This window comes from Apostichopus japonicus, chromosome 1, assembly GCF_037975245.1.
Source record: "Apostichopus japonicus isolate 1M-3 chromosome 1, ASM3797524v1, whole genome shotgun sequence".
In the NCBI taxonomy this organism is placed as follows: Eukaryota; Metazoa; Echinodermata; class Holothuroidea; order Aspidochirotida; family Stichopodidae; genus Apostichopus; species Apostichopus japonicus.
Window position 1 is genome coordinate 4409555 of NC_092561.1, and position 26286 is coordinate 4435840.

At 36.3% G+C, this 26286-nt stretch overlaps 3 protein-coding genes across 3 annotated transcripts in view; 1 reads left to right on the forward strand and 2 right to left on the reverse strand.

The window, feature by feature from the left end:
- Positions 1–9714, forward strand: part of LOC139960152 (IgGFc-binding protein-like) — a 40505-nt gene extending 30791 nt beyond the window's left edge. The window contains exons 41-54 of the mRNA XM_071958343.1: positions 338–666; positions 1044–1202; positions 1954–2095; positions 2737–2916; positions 3104–3306; positions 3466–3640; positions 4021–4331; positions 4578–4733; positions 4999–5140; positions 5404–5577; positions 6301–6503; positions 7106–7423; positions 7891–8155; positions 8923–9714. Coding sequence (XP_071814444.1) covers positions 338–666; positions 1044–1202; positions 1954–2095; positions 2737–2916; positions 3104–3306; positions 3466–3640; positions 4021–4331; positions 4578–4733; positions 4999–5140; positions 5404–5577; positions 6301–6503; positions 7106–7423; positions 7891–8155; positions 8923–9134 — 2969 coding nt within the window. The 3' untranslated portion in view covers positions 9135–9714. The remainder of the gene's footprint in view (positions 1–337; positions 667–1043; positions 1203–1953; positions 2096–2736; positions 2917–3103; positions 3307–3465; positions 3641–4020; positions 4332–4577; positions 4734–4998; positions 5141–5403; positions 5578–6300; positions 6504–7105; positions 7424–7890; positions 8156–8922) is intronic.
- Positions 9715–10595: 881 nt separating this feature from the next.
- LOC139960771 (calcium-activated chloride channel regulator 1-like) lies at positions 10596–18933 on the reverse strand. Its single transcript, XM_071959357.1, has 9 exons — positions 18597–18933; positions 18145–18303; positions 17029–17286; positions 15986–16166; positions 15210–15379; positions 14536–14710; positions 13975–14094; positions 13326–13508; positions 10596–12980 (listed from the first exon to the last, which is right to left on the reverse strand). Exons 3-9 carry the CDS (start codon positions 17239–17241, stop codon positions 12811–12813), a joined length of 1212 nt encoding a protein of 403 aa, XP_071815458.1. The 5' UTR covers positions 17242–17286; positions 18145–18303; positions 18597–18933; the 3' UTR covers positions 10596–12810.
- Positions 17268–25429, reverse strand: LOC139971857 (calcium-activated chloride channel regulator 1-like). Its single transcript, XM_071978634.1, has 10 exons — positions 25133–25429; positions 22431–22695; positions 22004–22133; positions 20863–20996; positions 20339–20452; positions 19913–20065; positions 19157–19331; positions 18597–18721; positions 18147–18303; positions 17268–17281 (listed from the first exon to the last, which is right to left on the reverse strand). Exons 1-10 carry the CDS (start codon positions 25387–25389, stop codon positions 17268–17270), a joined length of 1524 nt encoding a protein of 507 aa, XP_071834735.1. The 5' UTR covers positions 25390–25429.
- Positions 25430–26286: the final 857 nt, after the last annotated feature.

Sequence of the window (26286 nt, forward strand, 5' to 3'; positions counted from 1 at the left end):
TGCTGCTACAATGTGGACTGCTGCTACAATGTGGAATGCTGCTACAATGTGGACTGCTGTTATACCATTGAAAACAACTAAACCACTGATCATTGATTGATTAGGCTGATAATATTGTACCAGTGATTATCAGGTTTTGCAGTGTAATATATTTCAAATCAGTAATTCAAAATTTAGACAAATAGCCTATAATATTATTTGGCAGACAATTTTATGTCTTTAGAGTAGGTCGATTTAACACAATACAGATTCTCCGATACTTTCAGACAACGCCATAATGCAACACTGTGAAATTGGGTTTATGTTGAAAGTAAATTGTGCCCATTGTTACACACAGAACCATGCAGCTGTTCCATTTGGGGCGATCCTCATTACCTGAGCTTTGATGGTGTCAAGTTTGATTTCCAAGGAGATTGCGAATATACTTTAGTGGAAGCATGTAATCAAGGATCTCTACCAAGCTTTATAGTTGTTGGAAACAATGACAAGAACAAGCCTTCAGATCCAGTGTCTTACCTAAGAGGAGTAAGACTAGAATATCAAGGCACTGATTATCAAATGCTTAGCAATGGCAACCTGGAAGTGAATGGTGTTATAAAGACTCTTCCGTTTAGCACCGGTGGTGATGAATATGTTACCGTCACATATGTGCCACAGAACAAAATGGTAAGTCAAAGTTGATCTAACAATGAATGCGAGCTTCTTAATTTCTACAGAGACATATAAAGTTTCCATTGTTTTATATACCTTCAGAATGTAAAACCAAATGTATTTTTATTTTCTCTAAATGGTGTAGCAAACGTATTCTGTCAAACTAGTAACGATATTTTATGTAACGGTAGCTGATGTATCTTTTCTTTAATAGAGTGCAACTGATGTTTTCATATAACTTGTGCCCTTAAATATGTTAGCGAAATAAATCAGTATTTTTTGACTTGATTTCCGTTTAGGTGAACAACAAGCTCGTTTAAAGATAACATATACATATTGACTGGTTTCATTATAATCATATCATATTAGAAGCTATGATATCTCTTTGACAGGTCATGTACACTCATTTTGGATTGGAAATGATTTATTCATTTGATCGTGGATCGGTAGACATTGACGTTAGTCCTGATTACTACGAAAAGTTATGTGGCATGTGCGGAACCTGCAACTTAGATAGCAGTGATGATTTCACACTGCCTTCACAAGAATTGGTAAGAAAAATGTTTTGTTTCATGTAACGTATGCAGAAAATAGTCGCTCTGATGAATTGATATTTTGCTCCATAATTTGACAACCATGAGATGCCACGTAACCAAAAGTAAACATACCTGGTAAGACTCGTCATGTAACTGTGTTTAGTTCCATCCTCTTTCATCTTTTTCCTGTCAAATAATGTTTTTTCCTTAATCTATATATATACCGGTATTAAGTAAACTAAACAAGCAATAACGTGTCCCAAAGGAATTCTAAAAATATAGTTATAAAATGTCCTGTAATACACGTCTGTATCTTGTTAGAAAACAATACTCACACGTCAATATTGTACACACCACTTTAATTCAACGAATTCTAGCAAAAACAGGCAAATCTCCCTTACTACGATAAACAAAAAACTTGGGTTTCATACAACCTGATAGACACGACACAAACGCTGTATTGAACAGTCCACTGTGACACAGACGTGGTGTTGGTGTCATATTAGACAACTGTACGTCGACTCCAATATTGTCAGTTGTCATAAGTTACGGCAATGACATTTTCCGTTATTGTTCTACTCATTATTATTAAACTTGTAATAAAATATAACAGCTTTTCAATAATTTGACAGTTATACTCTTTATTGTCGTTAATGAAATACATTTTTTTAATCTGAAAGGAGGTGCTTGAACGTTAAACATAAATGTTTATTCCCGTTTTGTCTAAGTGGAAGTTGTATACCAAATATGTGTTTGACCTATGTAGGCCAGTTCAGCAGCTGACTTCGGAAACGGTTGGGCTATAGAAACTACTGGTTGTTCTCCCGATCCTGGTACAGACCCATGCGAACCTGGTTCCGATGAAGAGGTAGCTGCAGGAGATACTTGTGCTATTATAACAGCTGAAGGTAAGAGTGTAATATCAAGAATAGTGATACCATCATGTCATCGAATGAAAAGGTCATTGTCTAGAATTGATTAATTGATATTTAGGTAAATCTTAGCTGTTGAAAACTGCATGGCATCCTGACAGCACAATAACTTTGTATTTCTTTCTGTATTATAAAAGCAGAACAAAAGCTAGAGAACCTACATTCAACCTCTCCTGAAAATGTCTCACCAATACCTAGAACTGATTACGGATAATTTAAGAAAATATATTATATCGTCCTACAGTACATTAAATATTTGTTTGTTGTGTTTTTTATTAAAAAAAAAATCTGGCTGATCATGCGAAATCATGCGGAAATAAAGTTTAATATTCGTGTCATTAATAATTCCATAAATTGATAAAGCTCATATGAAAAAGTAACCAAAGGAAGGACGTCGGCCGGCTAGTTTTTAGAAAAAAAAACAGAATTTTGTTCCCAACAAAAAACCTGAGACCACCATATCCACATTTGTCGAGGTGACAAATTGATCGTCCAAGCTCGAATCGTGATGAATCTAAACTCCCCCTTGGGGGGGTAATTTCGATTAATTTATGCATCGGCCATGTTGCTCCTTGTTACGCAATTGATTGCCGGTAAATTTATTTTCCCCCTTTTAGGTCCATTTTCAACTTGCCGTGAAGAGGTTGATGCTACTCCTTACTTCGAGACATGTGCTTATGACGTGTGCGTCACAGGAGACGTGGAGTCATTCTGTGATGTAGTATATCAATTTTCATCTGCTTGTATCAATGCTGGTATAGATCCAGGAGAATGGTGGCAGCTGGTCACTGAATGTGGTACGTTACTAAATTAAGTGTCTCATAAAACAATGTTAAATAATACCTTAGTTATATAACCAATATCTTAGTTAAGCGTTAGCCGAATGTTTAAGATCATTATGTTCACATTCTAGACTTTTAACTCGATCTCTTGTAATGAACTTTACACTATTGCTGAGTCTAAGAAATTTCATTTTGTGCCAAGATCCTCCATGTCCGGATGATATGATATACACCACTGATGGATCCGGTTGTCCCGAAACGTGTGCAGGACAAGACAACCCAATCACTTGTAACATCACCGGCATCGAAGCCTGTGTATGCCCCGATGGCAAAATACTTGACGGCCAAAAATGCGTTTATCCAAGAGAATGTGGCTGCAATACTCCTGAAGGCACTTACATTTCGGTAATTATATATTGTAATAAAAAATAAACACTCAGTAAAATTAATATACTTATAAGTTGACCTCTTCAATATTCAGTAATGTATCACTATATATATATATATATATATGTATCCGTTTGATATGATAGTAGATTGTATTTTGTTTGTCTCTATTCTTAGTCTGGATCTGTATACATGAGTGAAGACTGTTCGGAAAGATGCACTTGTACTATGGGAACGTTACAATGTACAGGTTACCAATGTCACACTGAGGCTACATGTGATATTAAATCTGGTGTTAGGAATTGTTATTGTTCCAATGGGTATGTGGGAAATGGAGAGCAGTGTGCTTTGGGTAAGTCATTACTGTCACATGAGAGTCTAATTCTGACTTAATGTATACATATTGCATGTTGTTCCCATATAGTCTTTCAATATGAGATAGATGTTTTCGAATCGCAAATATTTACAAAATATTATCGCTTTTTGTTTAATAAATTCTCCACAATCAGAGATCAGAAGGTAAAACAACCACTTGAGCTTGTTGCGCATTGTGATCTTCATTTAAATCATACAATAAATGTCAACTAAACATTTTAAAATAAGGTAATGCTCAATATTTCCTCTAAGTGGGAGAGTAAAGATACAATAGATCTCTATGCATTTTAATCACCGCTATATCACAAATCTCTTACATCGCAAATGCTAAACTGTTGTCTACATTTGTTTTTGTAGCTGATTGCGAGTGCTTTGTTTGGACAGATTTCCACGTCCTTACTTTCGACGATCTTAGCTATGACCGATACCTAGGTTGCTCTTACACCCTCGTGAGCAACTCAGACACTATTGGGTCTCTTCCAACGTTCCAACTGACAGGCGTGTTTAGTGAAACCGCTCCTCTAATACTGGAAGCCCTGAATCTTTATGCCTATGGGTCTGAATATGTCATAACCATTAATGGAGTACTAACTGTTAATGGTGCAGCCAAACCTGGTTTGTTTGATGATGACCACGTATCTGTGAATTACTTAATTGAGGATAGCTGGGTGAGTTATTCTGCAAACTGTGAATACCGTAATACTTAACGTATCTGATGTCACTGCAGAGGACATTAGATGCCAGCCATTCGCCTAGACACAATATTGGGGACAACAACCATTGGATCATATGAATTTAGCCTGGTACCACGGCATTTAAGAAGTTTTATAATAAATTTGTGACGAGGTGTTATAAAGTGGATAACTATTTTTCTTCGAACTGTGTCAATAAAAAGTGCAAATATTTCTTTGCAGATGCTAATTACAGACTTTGGTTTATCGGTACATTACTGCCAAGGAGGTGTTACTTCCATTAAAGTGGCCACGGTGTGGCGCAACAAAGTATTTGGTATGTGTGGAACATGCAACAACAATGCTGAAGATGAGCTGACTCTACCAGATGGTAGCCAGGTAGGTTATTAAAACGTCATCAGACCATTTAGTTTTATAAATGTGATTTAAAAAGAACATGTATCAATACAAGACTTTGTAAGTGCAAGGTAATGCGAAATAACTTAAAAACTAGGATCACATCTGCGAACTTCCTCCCATTGGTTTAAAAAAGTATCAAAAGATTTGACTTTAACCCTCACACCCTCTGCTGTTACATTGATGTTAGGAGAACAAATTTCATGAAAATATTGAAAAAGTATTCAAATTTACCCATTCCTTCCAGACTACTGACTTGGATATCTTTGCTACCAGCTGGCTTGCAGCTGCCTGTGATGCATCTGAATCTGACCACAACCCCTGCGTTACGGGATCGACGCAGGAGATAAATGCAAAAGACCATTGTTATTACCTCACTGACCCTAACGGTATGTTGCATTTACCTCTAATAGATTCGACGTACTTTAATGTCCACAGTCGACAAACAATTGTTTGTTATAATGTTTTTTATTTATGTATTTACTTTACTCTTTCCTCACATTTCCCTGCTCAAACTTTGTACTTTTCCATGTAATCATATTTTAATAAAATATAATTACAAACGAACTAAGTACCATTTCGTGGCTCTAAGAATATTTTGTAACTTCTGCATGACCTTAAAAGGTAGTACACTTCATAATTCTTAATCCAGGTGCGTTTGCTGGTTGTCATGACTACATTAGTGCTGATACGCAATACAAGACGTGTGTTCAAGACTATTGTCGCGATCCAGAGTACCTATGTGGTAACTTTGCATCCTATGCTGACCAATGCAGAGCCGCTGGAGGTTCCCTTGGAAACTGGAGGGATTCTATTTCTGAATGCGGTTTGTTATTATAGTTTGTTCTTAAAGGTAGTAAAAACAGGGCCATTGTCGAGTCTAGCAGATCCGATTCCAAGTCCAGTCAATCAGTCCGAGTATGACACAATCTGAATCAGAACGGGTTTGGGATATGACGTGGTTGCTATAGACAACCCACACTCAGATAGTAATCATAACATTACTTATAGCCATTTAAAATAATCCAACTACTTTAGTTATGCCAAAGAACACGCTGAAGGACATACAGTAACAGGTTATACATATTGAATCGATATCTAAAAAACGATATTGCAGTGAAGAGGGTATAAAACATTGAATGACTCACCAGGACTAAGCCTCACATACGAACATTGAATGACTGACAAGGACTACGCCTCATATCCGAGTCTACGTCATCCCGAGTCCAAGGCGAGTTTGAGTTATGCGTTATGGTAGGGGGCATTTTTATTTGAGACACATATTGATGGTAAAATTAACTATAATTCATCGCGGCTAGATGCATTTTGGTCTTTACATAAATTATCGTTCCTTTGGATACACCTTTACATTGTAGACATACATTGTGCTTTGCTAATGATAAGAAATTACTTGTTGGCTCCAGTGGCAATATACACTTTGTAATGTTAGAGTATTACAAATTCAGTGATCATGAATATTTTTTTTGTAATATTTTAATGTCACTGTTCTTGTTTTGTGCAATACATCGTATATCTTGTCTTTATGTAGCTTCTCTCTGTCCTAAGAACAATCCCTACGCATCTTGTGGCTCCGGATGTTCAGCGAGTTGCAACCATCCTAATGGTATAGACGATTGCCTTCACAACTGCATTGAAACTTGTCCTTGTTGGTATGGTACTCTTATTGAAGATAGCGAGTGCGTCAAGCCAACAAGTTGTGACTGTTACCTAGAAGGGGTCGGCGTATTAGAGGTAAGCTTATATGTATGTTATAGTAACAATTTACAATTAGTAACAAATTAAGAGCAATCCACGTGCTATAGAAAGGAATTTCATACGTAAAGTTAAAAACACCAAGTTAAGTTCTTTTCAAGATGTAATCCTTCAACTCTTGTCTACAGGGTACAGCAAGTGGGGGGGGGGGGGGGCTATCAACTATAAATATGGTAAGCAAAATAACAATAACTCCATTGTTCCCAATTTTTCTTAGTGTCTTGGCCGCTGAGGACATATTTGCTTTGAATTCACAGAGGACAAAATATCGGTACTATTGTGTTCATCCTAATACCTAACCCAGTACAGCATTTATCCCAGCTTGAACAGTGTTTCTTGATTGATATATAAATTCAATTCTGCGAGATTGCTCCATATTTCAAAACCTTCCACCGCTATACATGTGCAAGTGTAGAGCGGATCAATTGCGTTGGGTCTTGCTTGCATTGAAATAGGGTCTTAGCATTGACATGTATCTTCTTTGCCTTTGTGTGGTCTTCTGTTGAGTATTCTCTAACGTTGATAAATTATAGACACAGATATATTAAGATCTATCAAACAACAATTTTATTATTTACCAGGTCGGTGTTAGCTACGGAAATGACGACTGTACTGCGAGCTGGATGTGCATTGATAGAACGATTGTGTATGACGACAGTGCGGGGTGCGATGTGAATGCTTTCTGTGGTGACCAAGGTGGAGTACATGGCTGTCACTGTAACCCAGGGTTTACCGGAGACGGAGAAACGTGCCAAGAGATACCAAAACCGCGAGATTGCAAAGACCATCTTAATGAAGGAAGTACTGATAGCGGAGTATATACCATTTATCCAATTGGTTATCCTGAAGAATCGATCGATGTTTATTGCGATATGACAACTGACGGTGGTGGTTGGACGGTAAGTAGAATGTAAACACCTCGTAACAGACCATGCAGAAGCCAATTATTTGCTTATTTGGCTCTTGTTATGAAAGGTTACTTGCGTAATAAGAAAATTCCTACAATATATCTTTATGGGAGTGACAAATGATGTTCAATATATTGAATATGCAATAATTGTTTTTAAATTAAACACATTCATGAATATTCGCCACTACGGTTATTGAGGCGGCGTCAGCTCAGATTCAGCAGAGATTAGGAAGAGTATTTTGCACATATTTCTTATAACGGAATGTCTTTATTTTAGAAAGGTACTTTCTTGTTACTGTCTTGATCTACACTATCAGTCATGGACGTGTTAAAGAATTTTGATTGAGGAAAACTACTTTCTTCGTAAGCACCCCATCTTGTCCATGTTTGTTTAAGACATGTACCTTATTTTAGCTACAAGAGTTATAGTATTTGCTATGCTCTATATTCATGCAGTTACTCCAGAACAGATTTGACTTTTCTGTGGATTTTAATCGCAATTGGGAAGATTACAAAAATGGATTTGGAGATCTATCTGGAGAATTCTGGTTGGGAAATGAAGCCATCCATTACCTTACCAATCAAAGACAGTACACTATGAGAGTTGACGCTATGTTTGATACCTCCCAGCCGAATACATTCATGTATCAGACATTTACCGTAGATGATGAACATAATGGCTATAAACTACACATTGGCGACTACTCTGGATCGATCCCTGGTGAGATTTCTTTTTCATAAGATACATTAATTACACATATCACTTCACCATTCATGACAACCTTGATGACGAATTGACGTTTCTATTGATGGAGTCGCCACATTTCAATCGTACTAAGATGTTTTCCCCTCCCATCTTCGTCTAGAGAGAAGTAGTTCGATAGAATACATTCAACTAAACGTTAAATTTGTACCGGTAAGTCGGGGTTTGAAACATACTAAAAGACCCTACACTATGATGTCAGACTTCCTTATGATACATACTAGAAACCACTATCGCAATATCAGGGAGTTTCTTTAAAATTTGATCAGTGATGATGAAAGCAAATGAGAGAGGCACGTTCATAAGATGTCTTGTCTGGTCGAATTCTCGTCAAAATGCTAATATGCTATGAGTGCAATGTGTTCAACACCATATTCCAGCAAAAAATTTTTTTTTAAGAATAACAAAGTACGACCCGTGTTCTTGATGGTCACCCAGATGCACTGCAAAGTTTCATGTATGTTTTCTCCCACAGTTCAATGTCCTTTACGAAATCACTAAGCGACAAAAACAAACTTTACCTGATTTGCATGTATATGTGTGTGTTTGTTTTCGTGTCTACTTTCTTTTGTGCAAATGTGCGTCTGGGTAATTTTTTTTTATCCCAGTTTTTTTTTTCCGGAGAATATCTATAGGTCTACCTTACATCATGTTACATCAATGTATTTGTTTAAAGAGATATTTAAATAATTAATATTTATATATATTTTTCCCCTACTTTCCAGCCGATGCTATGGCGCCCCATAACCTGAAGAATTTCTCTACTTATGATCGAGATACCGACGACTTTCCGGACCAAAATTGTGCGGAAGCCAGCAATGGTGGATGGTGGTATACCAGCTGCTACTTCGCAAACTTGAATGGAGATGCGGATAATTTCATATGGTTCACGTACAAATTATCATCCTCCGAAATGATGATTAGATCAAATGCATGAAAAAGCAGTTTTTTCCTTCGTTAAAGATATTTACCATATATCACATATAAGTAGTTACTGTATAGATATATAGTAAGTATGCAGTTAGTTACTTTGGGTGCCGGACATTTAAGTGCTATTTAAAATGATGTATTAGAATAATAACCCCTAGTTATTAGAATAATAATCCTTCTTGAATGAAATTATAAATCAAATACTGGACTGACCTTTAGTACTTGCAAATTTTCGTCCAATATCATTGAACTTCATCTTATATTGGACTAAAATTTGCAAGTACTAAAGGTCAGTCCAGTATTTGATTTATAATTTCATTCATTATACTACAACTGGATAAATCATAACATACATCAACAATAATCCTTCTTATTACAATCATATAAACGATGGCTTTTACGTGACAGGTCTTGCATCATTTAACGTATTTTTGCAGTGTTTTTTAACCTATCATTCATTAACGACTATCAGGAATATCGGGCGCAGTTAATCTTCTGGTGTGGTAATATTCTAGTGTGCTGTAACTTTGTAAATGTTACTGAGTAGAATAGGAATAAACATGAAATAAATGGGACGTATCCATGAACTTTTGTTATTTTTAATTCTTTAAAGTGATATCAAGGATTTACTATAATGCCCAAGTTCTGATACGCTATTGGTCAGGAAAAGACAACATCCATTTAAGTTTTCTCATGCGTTGACAAGGACAGTTGACAGAGGTTACAAACGATAATTATAAATGGTTATATGCAACACGAGCTGAAAACAGCTTTGATCGTTTATCATCCACTGTATAAAGAACAAGTAACGAGAATCACGTTTCCTTCAAGGAAATATTTTGACACAAGGATATATCGTCCAGGATACATTACGCACAATACACTGGGAGAATCCGATTCATTCTCATAGCAGAGCTCCTGTAGGATACAGTGATAGTACAGTGATATCGCTATCACATTGATTTGATATTTGTTTACACTCGTCACGGGTAGTTTTACATACGGAAAACGGATAATAGCCTTCCAATATATCATGGGCTGGCTTATAAGCCTCCTAGGGGTAAACAAGGTGGAAGAAAGTAGGAACAGTTTAATTATTGTAAGTATTTATTTTCCAACCTTTGTTAGTTTACGAAAATACGGAATCTGATACAAATATTATCACAATGATACATCGAATTCAGTTAATAAAGGAACTCATACATTTTTAACAAAACCAAGGATTATAACTTAAATGTATCATTTTAAAAGTTGTTGGTAAAATATCTTATGCAATACCCCCCCCCCACACACCCCACCACCCCCTAAATATACAATCAATATATATATATATATATATCTTGTCGGTTTTCTAGGTTATTTCTAGGGATTTGTTTCATCCACCCATAAATGCTATACCAGATACCCAGAACCAGGGAATAAACTATAATTTCAAGTACTATATATGCTTATACGTATTTACACGTAAGGAGATACCTGCTATTTACAAGATGAATTATAAATATGACTTTTAATTAATAGTATTCAAATGACATCGAACACGTTAGTGCAGCGAAGTAATTATCAAACCAAAACGAAATTTAGCAATCTACAGGTCAAACATACATAAGAACCATTAACATTAATTTGATGAAATAAATGCATAAGAGTAAGGTAGCATTGCACATTAAAACAACAACTTTCATCTTGTACGTGTTATCAAATTAAGTGTTTTAACATAACTAGGTTACGGTACTTGTTTCATATATTCATCAATTTAGATTTTTAAGAAAGAAGCTATGCAATTATAAATAAGTACATTCATCACGAACAACTGAAAAGAGTCCATGATATTATGTCGTTATACAACAATTACTTTCAGTCTAGTAAAGGCAACTGTGCATGCAGTTGCGTAGGAAGTTACTTTTGAGTGGGGGGCTGACGACTGATGGCCGACCTGGGGGAGGGGTCTAAGGGGAGGGTCCCCCTCCCCTTTGGAATTTTTTTTGCATTTCCAGGTGGCCTTAGATGCAATTTGGTGCTTCAAATGAGATTTTATTCTCATTTGGAAATGAAAAAGGGGTTTCTGACTTGCGGAGCGGGGGGGCGGAACGATACTTCCGCCCCCCCCCCCATATTTTTCACTGGGGGGATGGCGCCCCCCCAGCCCCCACCCGGTTCCTACGCCCTTGTGTGCATGGTTACTGGTTGATGCAGAAACTACTAAACCTACACCTGCAATGAGATCGGTTGGGTAAGAAGTTCGATAATGTAATTAATGAGGTGATGTTTACATTACATGTACCACACATTGGCTACTGCTGAGTGTCATATCCAGCTACTGTTATGCACCGTCGCTAGTCATCAACGCCAACATCGTAACCGAGTTCATGTATTATTTACAAAGAGAAAATGAAAAGAAAAGTTTTGGCTAGAGAAGGATTCGAACCAGTGACCTCAGTGTTACTGACCCTCTGCTCTGTCAACTGGGGTTTCCGCCCTTACTTGGTGACGACCCCTAGTTACAATTCTTTTCTGGTTCCGCTCTTCAGAAGAGACCGTACGTTGCATTCGTGTTACCAGGAATCACAGCCAAACAAGTACATCAAAAAACACTTAATGTTAACATGTGTTATAAAAACAAGAATTGTCTAAAGTATAATAAGGTAATGCTATAATGCTTGGAGCAATAGTTAGTTAGAAATATTTTGTTGATCGCTAAGAATAATTTTAACCACAACTTTTCCTAGCTGAATCGAAGCGCGAACAATAACGATGCTTACATGTCTTCTTGTACCACGACCGTTGCATCGCAGCATTGCGCTTAACACATCTTTTGGATTAGGACAAAGGTAGCACCACATTGTAAATACGCCTTTTTTAAACTCTATGGTACCTACTCCCTTGTTGCGGCGAAGGTTCAAGGAGGTTGGCAGTTGATCTAATTCTTTCGCCATTTTTGTTGCTATTCGCGTATTCGATGTTTGCCATCCTCAAATCACCGTATTGTTGAGCTTCAGCTGGTAGAAACTGGTAATCGCTTAAGTTGCGGACACACTGAGCATGACTTAGAACATCCGATTGTCGTGAATCAACTGCTAGAAAGTTGTAGTCCCCACCAGTCTGTTACAGTTCTGCTTCTCGCACATTATTTCTGAGAGCGTGTGGATTACCGGGCAGAAAGTTATAGTTGGTTTGTCGCTCTGCATTGCGGACACCATCATCATATGCTTGACCGCGAACATTCGCCGGAATATCGTGATCGAAACCCCCATTTGGAAAAGACATTCTTTCTGCTTCTCTAGCAAGATCATGTCCTCTTTCTGCTTGGGCCGCTCGGAGAGCATTCCGAAAGGTATCATTGTAAATCTGAGGGTCTCGACCATTCGGTAGATCTGTACGGTGAGCTCTTCGATAATCATCTTTTCCATGGTCACCCTTTCCGCGGTTTTCTGCGCCAGAGTAGCCTCCAGTATTAACCAGGCCACTTCCTCGAGTTTCATCCTCTTCGTGGTCGTACCGATGACGATTCTCATTCCTGTGAATAGTATCACTCTCCAACTTTGAGGCACCCAGAAAATGTTCGTCGTCTGTAACAGCTTTGATCTTATCCTCCGTTTTCTTTTCCTTCTTCCTAATTCGTATCAGTAACAATAGCAATAAGAGGATGAGCAACAAGAGCAGCAGGAGGAACACAGATGCTCCTAAAATGGCAGAAGATTGTTGTCTGTAGGTTCCAATGTGGTGGAACCAACGAAAGGTGGCATGGTTGGTGGAATTACCATAGGTCTCGTGTTAAATGAGACTATATTTGACGGTGGGCTTATGTACGTACCATCGGTGGCCGTTAAAGCAAAAAAGTAAGTTTCCGGGACTGAAAATGAATAGGAAAATGTATAAACTATATATTGAGATATTCAGTCCAATTCAAGATGGTATCCAATTTTCTCTTCTACCTGACAAGCGTTATGCCATTAAGTAACATTAGACAAACACAAACTAACAAAAATTGATAAAGTGAATAATTATGTAGAAAAACGCATATTAATCCAAACAAGGATACTGTAATTATGCATATATTAAGTTATTATTAAAATAAACACTAACTGATGTGATCAACTTATGACACATTTAAGCAATCTATGTAGGATGCATTCAATGTTCCTTTCAACAAATGCAATTCCTTGATCAATAAGGAAAGACACATAATTAAATTTACCTGATCTTAAAGGAAACATTATGGTATAAATCTCTTCATTTCTTGCCATCGATGGATTATTTGGATTTCCTGATAATATATAAGGTTTTTCGTCATTTTCAGCAGTACCCAAGGTGACTCCAGATGCAAAGGTACTACGGAAATCCTCAAAGCTCGTAGAATAACGGATGTCATAGCTGCGTGCTGAAAATGAAATTAAACACAAACTGATAAACAAAAATGAACATCCAGGATTATGTTTTGGACCATCAGCCGTAACTTAACAATGTATAAAAAGCAATTATTATTCTGTACACATATGTTCATAATGCACTAACTATTTTTTTTTTTAGGTAGAGGTCAAGTCAAACTTCACATGCTTCATTCGAGATAACAGCGAACAGAAAGCATAACATTTGAGAGGAAATTATGGACTGCGCTGAAAGCACTCAAATGAAACCACTTTTGCTGTTATCATTCAGACGTGTGAATTAAATTGCTTATTTATTATGGCCGTTATTATTAAGTCATTGGCATATATTCATGTTACTAATTTCTGCAAATCCCATATGAAACTTAAAAGTTATTTCAAGCAAATCCTGGACAACGATACAGTTACACGAAATGTTAAAGACAACCTTTTACAAACCCCAGTCAAGATTTCAGTTACCTCTTCCATCCATTAGATTGGCCCCGGGTGCAGTAAATGTAAGTTCCACGGTCCTGTTTTCTGTCGAAAAATCCCTCCGACGAAGGTTATTAACCTGATAGGGCCCGTAATTGTTGCTATCTGAAAGGTAATTTATAAGTTATACTTTCATAGTATATTTGAGTTGTGCACTGCATGTTATAACAAACGATGCCGATAATAATGATGGCGATGACGTGACGTGACGTGACGTCATCTACCAGTCCTGTTTTGCGATAATCAATCATGCGAGTATTCCGTAATCACTTATTGGGGCTACTCATATATTTGCTTAATTTATCTTTAAAAAGTTAATAATATAAAAAAAAAAATAAATAAATACAATACAATCAAATAAACTGAGTAATCATTTCACATATACCGTAATTAGTTCGATGCCCTGTCCCAGTGTTCATATGGTTCTATTGCTTGCAAATTATACAATGTGTGCAAAAACGGAGAGCCGTATTTTCCATCAATTGTGAAACAATAAAGCTGAAACATTTCATTGATTAGAAAATATTACAACCTCGTATCACATACCCGTACAAGTCATAGCATTGTTACAAGTAAAACTGCCGCCAGTTATCGTTCTTTGTACATCTCCGCTAGGTTCATAGGTTACATTCCATTCAGCCTGACCCTTTTCAGGGTCTACAGCTGCACCAACACCAACTCTAGCTCCGTTTACAATCTGACCTTCACCTCGAAGAGAAAACTAGAATAGGAGAGACGAAAGTTAATAAATAAATTGTAACTGCATCCGTTTCTGAAAAGGAAGGGCAAACACATATCTAGAAAGCATTCACAATATCGCCACACCAGAACAAATAATTGGTCTGGTGTGGTCTTATTTAACATGTTGTAGTTGAAACATGTTCTTTTTTTCTTTTTTTTCCTTTTTTTTACAATTACATCAACGGTCTGAGAATAATATGTTTATGATATTACAACAAAAGTGTAAAAGTCTTTATTTCTTATTTTGGAACTGGTTGTAACACATTGCGATATAAACATGTTTGTCTTAACTGTCCTATAAATTAATGTCAAACAATCTAACTTCCTGTATATAGCTGTTATACCACTGGGGCATAATCGGTTGTCAAATGCTTTGAAGCGATTTGAAAGTCAGTGCGTTTAGTTAAAAACATAAACAATTTGTTAGAGTGTAAATTATCCCTATTGGAAAACGAATAGGGAAGGTATTATTTGCTTACCTGGGCGCTGTAGCGACCGGTTCCATCTAAACTCGAAAGGAAGCCACTGTAAGTCCCGTCACCTTGAACAATGTCTTCCCCAATACCATCATCATATAATTTCATCTTTTTAAGACCGTTCGGGGTTTCAACAGTTGCCTCCACGTCAGGGACAATTACAGGGTTGTAACCTGTCAACCAATTGCGGAAGCATATGAGAGTTTTGTATTTCTGGACGTCTAAACAACGAACATTAGTTTCTCTCATATTATTTGGGCAAGGGGGGCTGGGGGGATACAGTGGGTCGCCAAGGAAATTCCTGGTGATGCTGGAAGTGCAAAATCCAGGGAGCCTCAGTATTTTAATATGCATCCTGTGATGATCAGTTAACGACAAAGGAAAAACTGATGTTGGGATCAACAATTACACTTCATCAAACGGTAAAATTGTCATTTTGCTAAAATAGTTGCAACACAATTTGGTATTTTAAACTTCCATGTGCAAGTCATCACTTTCCATCCAAACCTTATCTGAGAGAAACTAAACTTCAAACGAAATATGTCAATTAGAATACATATTAGTTTAAATGATAATACAACCATCGAAAGGTTGTTATTTAGTTGCTGTCGTCTTTCATCTGCGTCAGTTGTTTTGTTAAATAAACAATGGCTATCCATACTTCTATATTAGCAACGCACCTAACTAAAAAGCAATATGAAGTTCGAAATTATTTGGTTGGTTTTAAAATATAATTTATAATTCAATACGACAAATTCACTGCTTCAACTCAAAATTACCTCTTGATAAGGAAACAAAGGCAGTCTGTACTTGTGGAGGATTGAGGTCGCTCGTCGCCCAAAATCCAGATGCCGTAATCGGTAGATTAGTCAAGTCTTCTTCAGTCTCAGCAAGAACTAAAACACTAACGTTTAAGGCATTTGGATCCTTACTTTGCAATGTTAATGTCCATATTCCTTCCTGTAAAAATATTAAAATAAAAGTGTGCTTATGTTATGCACTTCTTTTGAAACAAATGAAGAATATGCAATACTGTGAATGACAAAAGGATAGGTGGGGAAAAAACGAAAATAAGGAAGCCATTGCGTCAGGTAAGTAATGGGCCTACTAGGTCCTAACTGGAGCAGATTGTATTCGTGAAATACTGTGTATGCAGAGTTTGCGGTGACGCATGGACTCTAGAGTGTGATTACCCAATGTACAGCTACACTGAGGCACTTCACCATGTACCTACTCTTAATTGAGCTGGGTATTAAGACACATGGAGAGTATCTTCTTATGGGTCACCAATGCTTCCGATACAAAAAGAAATTATGGATGACCAAGGAATTTCCACATAACGAATCGACACCCATGTCATTCATAATTTAACAACAACATGCTTATTTAAATATTATTTCAATTGAAATGACGGCAGGTAATATAATTATATGTTAGCACATGTTAATACCCAAGAAGATGCAATTCATAATGTTATATTTTTTTCCATTTGATGCATATTATGCAAATAAACAACGTTACACGACCACGAATACTTAAGGCATTCATACTTTAATAATAACATCTTGTTAAGGCCGACATGCTGTTTCAAATTATTTCAATTGAAATATACACCAAAGAAACTTGACAAAACATTATAAAATAACACAAGATAGCCAAGTATCACCATGTACCGATTCTTTCCTCTGTTGTCGTAAAAAGGAAGAATAATAGCATAAAGGAAACAAAGAAGCACTAAATACAAAATAATTCAACCCTTTATTTAGCTCAACTAGAATGTACACTAATTACAACGTAATATCACACGGTCACTTAGTCTTACCTCTTGACTATTGGTTTCTACAATAAACAAAGATGCACTGATTTCAAACCGGGATTGAGACCCACGACCAGACGATGATTCCAGACGTACTTCAAAGAGATCTTCACTACCTAATCCAAAACCAAGTTCTCTGACCACACCTACATAGATTGTTATACCTCCTCTTAACGTGTGGTCTCTCACAAAGGTTATTCTACGTAGTCCTTCAGCCATGGTGAAGTTCGCGATATATTCACTGACTAATTCTTCGGCACTGGCACCGACAAATCACAATAAATTATACTTCACATAAGATGAAAAATTTATCACGATAAAGATCAAAGACTTTCACTATCTATATTTCAAAGTAAAAGTGTAATTCACATTTCGTACATATTGAAAGTCCAAAGGTGTTCTCATTTGCTAGTGGCTTTATTTAAATCTGCCAAATTGCTCTTGCACACCGCTTGCTAAGCCTCATCAGTACATTGGAATATCCATACCGAGCTTGATGTGATGTTCCAGCTAATTCTTGTAGCTTTATCAGTTAAACTGTGAAAGGTGTGTACCCGTTAATCAGTTACAACTAATGTGTGTTATAATTTCATAATATGTGTTACATTTTTGACCAGTTGATACTGAGAAGGACTTACAAACAGAAAATACTAAACACGCAATCATATGCATAATGATTGACTGGACTAACCTGACTACTCTAAAAATTTTGCCAATAATTTCGTCTACAATTGAAACTGAACAACCCTTAATATCTACAACTTGAACCATCTTTACAAGTTACTAGTTAAACTTACTAGTTAAACATAAGGACAGTAGTTTAGACTCCTAACCAGTCATTAAGTGAAACATCCTTTAAGTAATGAATTCGTCTGTTAGTAAAACACACTTCAACTTATTCTGATTAATGTTTGTCTCTTATTCACTGTACAAACTGATCAAGCCATATACAGTGGGGGTTGTTAAAATGTTTACACAATGATTTTAGCAGCAGATTAGGTAGCTCCATTACTGTCATTGCCGAGAAATCAAATACTATCCATTGTCAAACCTTAAACTAATTACTAAAGAATTCCAGATGACACCAACGATTGTCAAAGGAAGTGTGGAGAAGACAGGCTTACCTCTCAGATCAACTCCAAATTGACTGAATATATCAAAAAGGGCGGTGGATGATTCTTGGTGAAGAAATTGCCGACCGCCGGTACGAGTTGCTAAGGATTCTAAATTTTGATCAACTTCATTGCCAATAGCTATAGTATGGATTAGGACAGAGCCCGTCTGCAATAAGAAAGGGAAGATGTTTAATCCAAATAATTTGTCACATCTTGTACAATGTTTGTTAGCTACTGTACGTACGCAATATGTCTGTGTAATTCATTTTTCACAGCAGCACCTTTGCACTTTACATATCACTATAGCGAGACCATTTATTACGTTGCGAAAACAATAATACGAATTCTTATACACTAAAAAATATGCCGGAACATACTAACTGACTTTCAAAAGTGATTAAACTGTTCACTGTTGCATTATTAAAATACAACAACATAGCGACACAGCATCAACCTTACCGTGTTGATGATGTCTGAGATAAAAGGTTTCTTGTTTTCTTCTCCGTCAGTCAAGACAATCAGTCTTCCTCCAAGAGTGTTGATTTCACCCGTAGTGTTCAATACATCCAATCCTTTCTCGACACCTGTATAGCAGAGTAATCAATATTATCAGATTCACAAATAACTGGGTCACAGACGATAAAGTGTTTCCTATTGGTAATTCACCACATACAACCTAATGATATTTGAAAGATTCTAGATTTCTCGACATACAATGTCCAATAATTGATTAGCAAGTACGCTTTGTGGTCCAAGTTTCCTTCCATGTGGTTGTCGGTATTATACTAGGCCGATGCAACATGTGTACGGTGACACTATATGAGGCGTTTCCTGTTTCTTAATATCTTTTTTCGCTTAGTTCTTTCCGATCGTGTTTGACGTTAATCATAGGTAATCGTACACCCGGCGTGTGAAATGGGTTCGCATATGACAAACTAAGTATACCTGTTCATTGTTGTGGTGGTAATCAAACACCAAACTAATTATATAAAAAAAACACATATACTATTAACTCTCACCTCCGCCAATGGTAGTCGCTCCTGTAGCCACGGTTGGCAGATTCATGAAGAGCGTAGTGCGTGTAATATCGTTGATGATAGTCAAGTTTCTTATTACCTTACCATTGTCGTTAAAGTTTACCAATCCGAGTTCTTCACCATCAACGAGAACTTCATTGATGAATATGTATATCGCCTGTAATGTATAGTCAAAACAATAGTGAGTATATTAGAACACTCAATGTATATGATACATTACAAACATGTGCAGGAAACAAATGGGAGAACAAGAATAGTTGTGGAGCCATTCACGTGTAGAGAAAGTACCACTGATTTTTTACTTTCTTTTCTTCTGTCTTTTTGCTATATATTCTTTATTATTTCAATATGCTCAACGTTGACCTATCATGATATTAGTTTGAGTTTAAGTTGTTCAGTCCTGATAAATTAACATTAGAATATTATACGATTATGTTAAATTCGGTGTTCTATGGTGCAGAGCTGTTTGTCACGTGACACAATTAGGTTGGTGAAGACAGTAGTTGTTTCTTGGTTTTAGTTAAGAAAGTAGACATGGTATATTAAGCCTTGTATTAGATGTTATAATGTATATTACATTTCGCTAGTTAATGTAACAGTGTATTAGATAATAACCAGTTACAGATGTTTGAATGTGTCACATTACTCTTTTTAAGTGTGCTTTACTTTTATTTGTCACTCCAGTATTGCGTTACATACCCATTGTATATCAAAATAACCTGCCTGTAAAACACTCACCTGTCTTAAGGGTAATAATCGTGCAAACATACTGGCCGAGTTATCTATAACAAGGACATATCTGGTTGGCCTCTGTCTTACTCTCACAAACTTCGTGGGCTGTATGTTGACTGTTCCCTGCGATGTTGCAAAGTCACTGTGTTCTTTCATAACCTGACAGAGAAAGATGCAGTTTAGATTATGATGTTCTGATACTGCAGACCACTCTGATGAATATATCATTGTCATAAACAACTATATCAAATGAGCAAACGGAGATGTAAAAGCGTTGTTGTATAGTTTATATCTCTCTCCAGCAGATGAAATCAGCTGATGTTGGCCTTTTAGTTAGAACAATATAACAGAGCAAACAGTAATATTTTCGTGTGCATCATAACGTGATCCCTTCAGCTACATCCCATTAATGCAAGAGAAATGGAAACATACCTGCCACACACTCTTCATTTCGCAGTGCCTATTCTGTCGATTTGGTGCCTCTGCGTTATGGATAAGTCGCTCGTCGCCGTTTTCATCTTCATCTTCATCACAAAACTCAGAAATCTACACAAAAAATGGAACACAATTCCGATAAGCAATAGCTTTATGCTCAGAAAAGTCGACCACTGTCCAATTCTAAAACATGTTGTAATACTGATAAACATGACGGTTATAATTAAAAGTGTTTACAGTAGAATATTCTCTTTTGAGAAATTAATTTAATCAGTGGTCCATACGTGTTGTGTAATGTTTAATGAATTTAATGTAGATAAGAATGTGTAAACATGACATTGTGTAAGCTAAGATGAAATATTTCATTTTCTTTTGAAAACAGCACCAAACAATGGGTATGTAGAATTATTGTAACAAAGCGACATATAACCAGAAAGGAAAACATGTTTTTGTGATACGTCGATAGGCAGAAAATTCGCCATTCATCGGATAAGGATTTCTTGTATTAATGTTTCACTTACGTAGTCAAGAAATTGCTTGTACATCAAAGAAGCAATTTGAGGTGAATTTCGAGTATCATAAAAGCGACAGTTATCCTCCGGATATCCGTCCGGTGGAACGATGCAAGCTTCGCCGTCTAAAGTAGCCAAAGTTCCTTGAAGCAAAAGTATACCAAAACTGTATTAGTTTTAAAAATAGGATACATAACCTATTATGGGGCTATTTATAAATGATGTGCTCAAAACTGTGTGCGCTTGTTACTACCAAAGGTAATACCTACAAATCATTAGTGTGGCCTACTGCAGGTCAAACTGTTTTCTTCACCGGTACCTGCTCTGTGAGACAATTATATAGTATTGAATATGCACTGAACGGTCTGTGCTACAGGAATCGTACAATGAATTAAACTCTACACAGAAAAGATGTATTGCCTTGTTACTCAATGGTGGTGAGTTAATCTACAATAGATCCTAGGTTCATTCAACTTTTTCCATTTCATTTACTGTTACGTTTTACTGAATTTCGTAAACTAATGACATCTGGGTAATGTTTTCGTTTTATCACAGACCTAAAAAAAAAATCGGTGCATTAATTTACCGAACATTGATACATGAACTTTTAGTGCTCACCAAGGTGATCATAACATCAGTACTGTCCCTCATCTTTGTGAACAAGTTCATATTGTTCAGTCTACTATAGTTTGAAGTTGAGATAATTTGATTGTTTGGGTCATCAAAGCACACACAGTATCCTTAAACCATTTCCTATATTTACCAACAAACGGTTAAACTCTACCAATCTTTCCACATGGTTACTTACATGGACGTATAAGTGGATGTTAAACATGGTATTGAAAGTTGTTTTCAATATTATTCTATCTACCGTTATTTGTTAAAGTGATTATATTAAGAGATACATTTTAAATCCACTTCGACTAAATATAAGTATACGGTCTAGGCATTTCCCTTAATACATCTGTCAATTTTAACAAATTACTTATGATCGACAAACATACAAGATAAAACCCGAACGATATAAATAACAGGCCTACCTTAGTTACAATACTGTTACAAGATCACGCAATATAGCCAGTGAACCAATCTAGTACTATATTTGATAATTGATATGTTATTTAATGACCACGTTAATATAAAAACCCACCTGTAATAGACTTTGTACATCTAACAGCTTCTATCTGACCCGATGAGGAGTCGTAAAAGTGTTGTTCGCCCGGCTGAGGATATTCATCAAACACACCCCACCTGTAATGTGCCCATTCGTGTGCCAAGACCTGTGGAATAATTCGTACAAATATTCGTATTCCTATATATTATGGACTGAACAAAGAAATATTGTCTTCCGAACCATCCCTCCCACCCCCTATATAAGACTATATAAAACTAAGAGAGCAAAAAAAAAAAAAAAAAAACTCAAAAACGAAAATACCACTGGTTGATTGGGTAATTGTTGAATGGGTAATTGTCCACATCTAAATATTAAATTCTCCTTTTCATTAATCTCATTATTGTTAAAGCTATATATGCTACATAATAAATGTAAATATAAACAGAACACCAAGGTAACATACCTTATCGTATCCACCGTAAACGTTAGCTATGTCACCATTAGTCACAAACTCAGGTGTTAGATGGATGTAAAGTCCCTGAGATCCACAGAATGTAGGTTTGGCAGTGTAGGGTCGATTTATATTAGGGAAGGAACTATCCTCTCCTGGATTATCAATCCTAACATCGCTACTTGCAAAACTTTCAGAAACTGCCGAAACATAGCTGGGATTATCTGACCATGTAGATGGGATCAGTATTCGTACTTCTTTAAAGTAAGTCATATCTCTGAAAAGAAAAAAGAAAACAATGTTTGTACAGTGAGTCAGAAAAGTGTTTTATCACAGTAGGGATACTTCTGTTGTTTTCGTGCATATTTTAATAAAACAATAAAATAAATAAGACATCATATTTACATTTACTTACAGGAATCTACCACAGTGATTCTTTGTCGGTATGGCAGATATGCTTTTAATGCTACAACTCTTTGTTTCTTTGGATAATACTTGTTATTACTTTTAAAACGGTAATTTATGTAGTTGCTAGTTCATGTAATAATTGTTAATTTGTTTATCATTGTATTGTTGGTGTAGATGGAAACTACTTAGAGCGGAAAAAAAGATAAAAACAACTCAAGAGAGAGTTGGTTGGCATAAACGGCTAATATAAAAAATGTTTTTTCGTTATAAAAGCTTTGCTTCACTAACTTTTCTTTTCGTAATATTGATATACAAAATGTGTTATGTGGTTTTATCTATATATACAACACTGCAATATACTAGACACACATGTTTGTATTTGCTCAAGAAGAGAAATACGGCAGTGCACAAATGAGTCAAATCCAAGAATACGAAAAGTTACAAGAGACGGTATTGATTCACTAGTTATTGTCTCTGTGTGTCACTGCCGCCATACGCAATGTGTGTTAAAACTTACACCAAAGGTATACACAATATGACTGTGGGAATATGACTATATATAATGGGCAGTGAATGTATCGTTGTAGACAAGCCAACTCCCATGCAGAGTGGTGGATGGGAGTATTATTAGAGGTACTTTCACAATATTGTGAAAGTTGAAGATTTTCGATGAAGCATTTTTTAATATTTTCGCTTGACCAAAAGAAAATCAATCTTAACTTCATTAACACTGATATTATTACCTATGTAGTGGGAAGCAGTGTGGTTGTTTCACGTATTTTTTTTTCATAGTGTGAACTTTATCAATGTAACATTAAGTACATGTACTTTTACCAGGTTTTCTGTTAGAATTTTGTCATGTGAGAAGATTCACAGAAATTACCCATATATTGTGTCTAATAAAACCCATATATTAGCAAAGATGTGCAATGTTTTGCATATGTTTTACCCATTGCACTGTGAAACTGTTAAACATAATGATCAATTTATTCTACGGATAGCTGGGAACTATTGGTGAGATGTGGACCCAAACAGACACACATGGACTTATCTATTTTTGTTATTAATTCTCATAAAAAGTACGCTACTAACAGATAACCACAATGCAAAAACGCATTGTGGTTTCGATGATGCAACATGAGCAGTTTTCTTCATGAATCTGACGTAATGCATAGTGAGGGTGTACATGTTTGCAAGGGTTTTCACGAATTGACCTCGGATGACCCCAAATGACCTTTGACCTCCACTTAAAAATACTAGGCTTCTTTAAATCAATGTGGGACTTCTACACATTAAATAAGTATAGTTGGCCCAAGTGTCCAGTATTGATATATCGTAATTACAAGGTTTCACAATTTGACCCCTGGTGACCCCAAATGACCTTTGAACTCCCAAAAGTCAAAAGGCTGCTTGTACCTAATGTGGTACTTCTACACACTAACTATGACGTTGGTTCGGCTCTTCCTTTCAGAGATATCGTGTTTACAAGGTTTTCACAATTTGACCCTTGGTGACCCTAAATGACCTTTGAACTCCACAAAAAATAGGCTTATTGTAAAATATGAAATTGGTGTGACCTTTCTTTCTTGAGATATTTACAAGCTGGTCACAAACGCACACCCACGCACACACACCCACACCCACAAACACGCCACCACGAATACAAAGGCTACGATTATCATCGAAACCATATAGATCCTTACAACTCTATAGCTACAACATTTGTACATGACATTGTTATACGTTGTCCTGCAACAATGACTCTCTCAATACAAGGCAAACTCAACTAGTGGTAATTATCAACAAAGCATAATGTATCTAGACGTTAGGAAAATAGGTTGATCAAGGAAGGAGGAAGTGCTGAAACAGTTTATGATTGAATGAACCGGGCTGTTTATACGTTATAGGGTGTTGCAGTATACACATTACCAGTGCCAGTTCAGAATTACTGTTAATGATTGAATTAAACGGGCTGTTTATATATTATAGGGTGTTTCAGTATACTCATTACCAGTGCCAGTTCAGAATTACTGTTAATAATTGAATGAACAGGCTTGTTAATACATAATAGGGTGTTTCAGTATATACATTACCAGGGCCATTTCAGAATTACTGTTAATGGTTGAATGAATCGGGCTGTTTATACAATATAGGTTGTTGCAGTTTATACGTTACCAGTGCATTTTCAGACTTTGACGTTTCGTAAGACGCTAGCATCATGTTATATTTGTCCACAACTTCACGTATTCCTTTAAAAAATGTATCATACTTTATTTTACTGATATATAGAAGTAAATACTTCGTACCTTGTAATAGTATGGAGATAGCTGGAGAAATCACCCATGATAGTTTCAATACGCTGGATGAGATTAGCATCCTCTGAGACTTGGGGGCTTATCGCCACCACGATCCCTTCGTAACCACCTCCAGATATTCTTGCTTCTGTAATTGCTTTGTAACGTGGTTCTTGATATCCTTTATTTCCTTGTACATAGGGTATCAGCACTAACATAATGATAGCCGTACTTGTCATTAATGACAAAATTGATAAAAATCTTAACATAGTTGTAGTTTATTATAATAACGGTAAAACCTTTAACAGGTAGTTGTCTAATAAAGCAGCTTGGCGTCAAACCGTGGATATAAGACTCCTAACAATGTATGAAACTTACATTTGTGGCAGTAACTGAACTAATACTGGAAAATCAACAGAAGTTCCCATACACTAAAAATCCTATGTTCCAATTTCTTGAACGTTAAACAAACGTCCATTCCGTCAAAAAAAGGTTTATGGTATATTGCATTGTTTTCAAGTGTGATATATAGGCAGTGGAGGCATTCACTGTCAATTTTTGATTCATTCATGAGTAGCTGGGCATTTGAAAACGCGCCCTTCAATACCACTTCCATAACAGTGTAGTACAGTACAAAACTTAAACAGCTCCAGTAATAAAAAAATACTCAACTGCGCTGTACAAAGACATTACAAGTAATCAACAAAAGCTCAGTTAAAATATACAGTCTTTAGGCTAGATTTAAATTTAGCTAGATCTGTGATACCACGAGTGTCTAAGGGAAGCGAGTTCCAAATATAGGGGCCGCAATATTCAAAGCGCCTTTTACCCATTTCAGTTTTACACCTAGTTTAGCAGCGTTGAGTGTTGTTACTTGTTATCGAGTAGGGGCAAAGCGAACAATGCATTTACTCAGGTGCACATGGGCGTTCCTGGACAAACAATTGTGGACCAATACAGATAGTCTTAAAAAGGATTCTATACTTGACTGACAGCCAGTGTAGAGAGTATAGAATAGATAGAGAATCTGGATTATTTCCATAAGTAATACCAGTCACAGTTCTAGCTGCAGAGTTCTGAAGATGCTGCAACTTAGGTAATTTTTAAAGATTCTGTATAGAAGAGAATTGCAATAATTAAATTTTAAGGGAACTAAGTTTTAAATG

Excerpts from the sequence above, each read along its gene's own strand:
- LOC139971857 (XM_071978634.1), bottom strand. The coding sequence starts at position 25,389 with ATGTTAAGATTTTTATCAATTTTGTCATTAATGACAAGTACGGCTATC. Across the intron at positions 20,997-22,003 it reads ATGTACAAAGTCTATTACAG|GAACTTTGGCTACTTTAGAC; the intron begins GTGGGTTTTTAT and ends TTTTGCTTCAAG. Across the intron at positions 18,304-18,596 it reads TCTCAGACATCATCAACACG|ACGGGCTCTGTCCTAATCCA; the intron begins GTAAGGTTGATG and ends TTCTTATTGCAG.
- LOC139960771 (XM_071959357.1), bottom strand. The coding sequence starts at position 17,241 with ATGGCTGAAGGACTACGTAGAATAACCTTTGTGAGAGACCACACGTTA. Across the intron at positions 16,167-17,028 it reads TAGAAACCAATAGTCAAGAG|GAAGGAATATGGACATTAAC; the intron begins GTAAGACTAAGT and ends ATATTTTTACAG. Across the intron at positions 12,981-13,325 it reads AATGTTTCCTTTAAGATCAG|TCCCGGAAACTTACTTTTTT; the intron begins GTAAATTTAATT and ends ATTCATTTTCAG.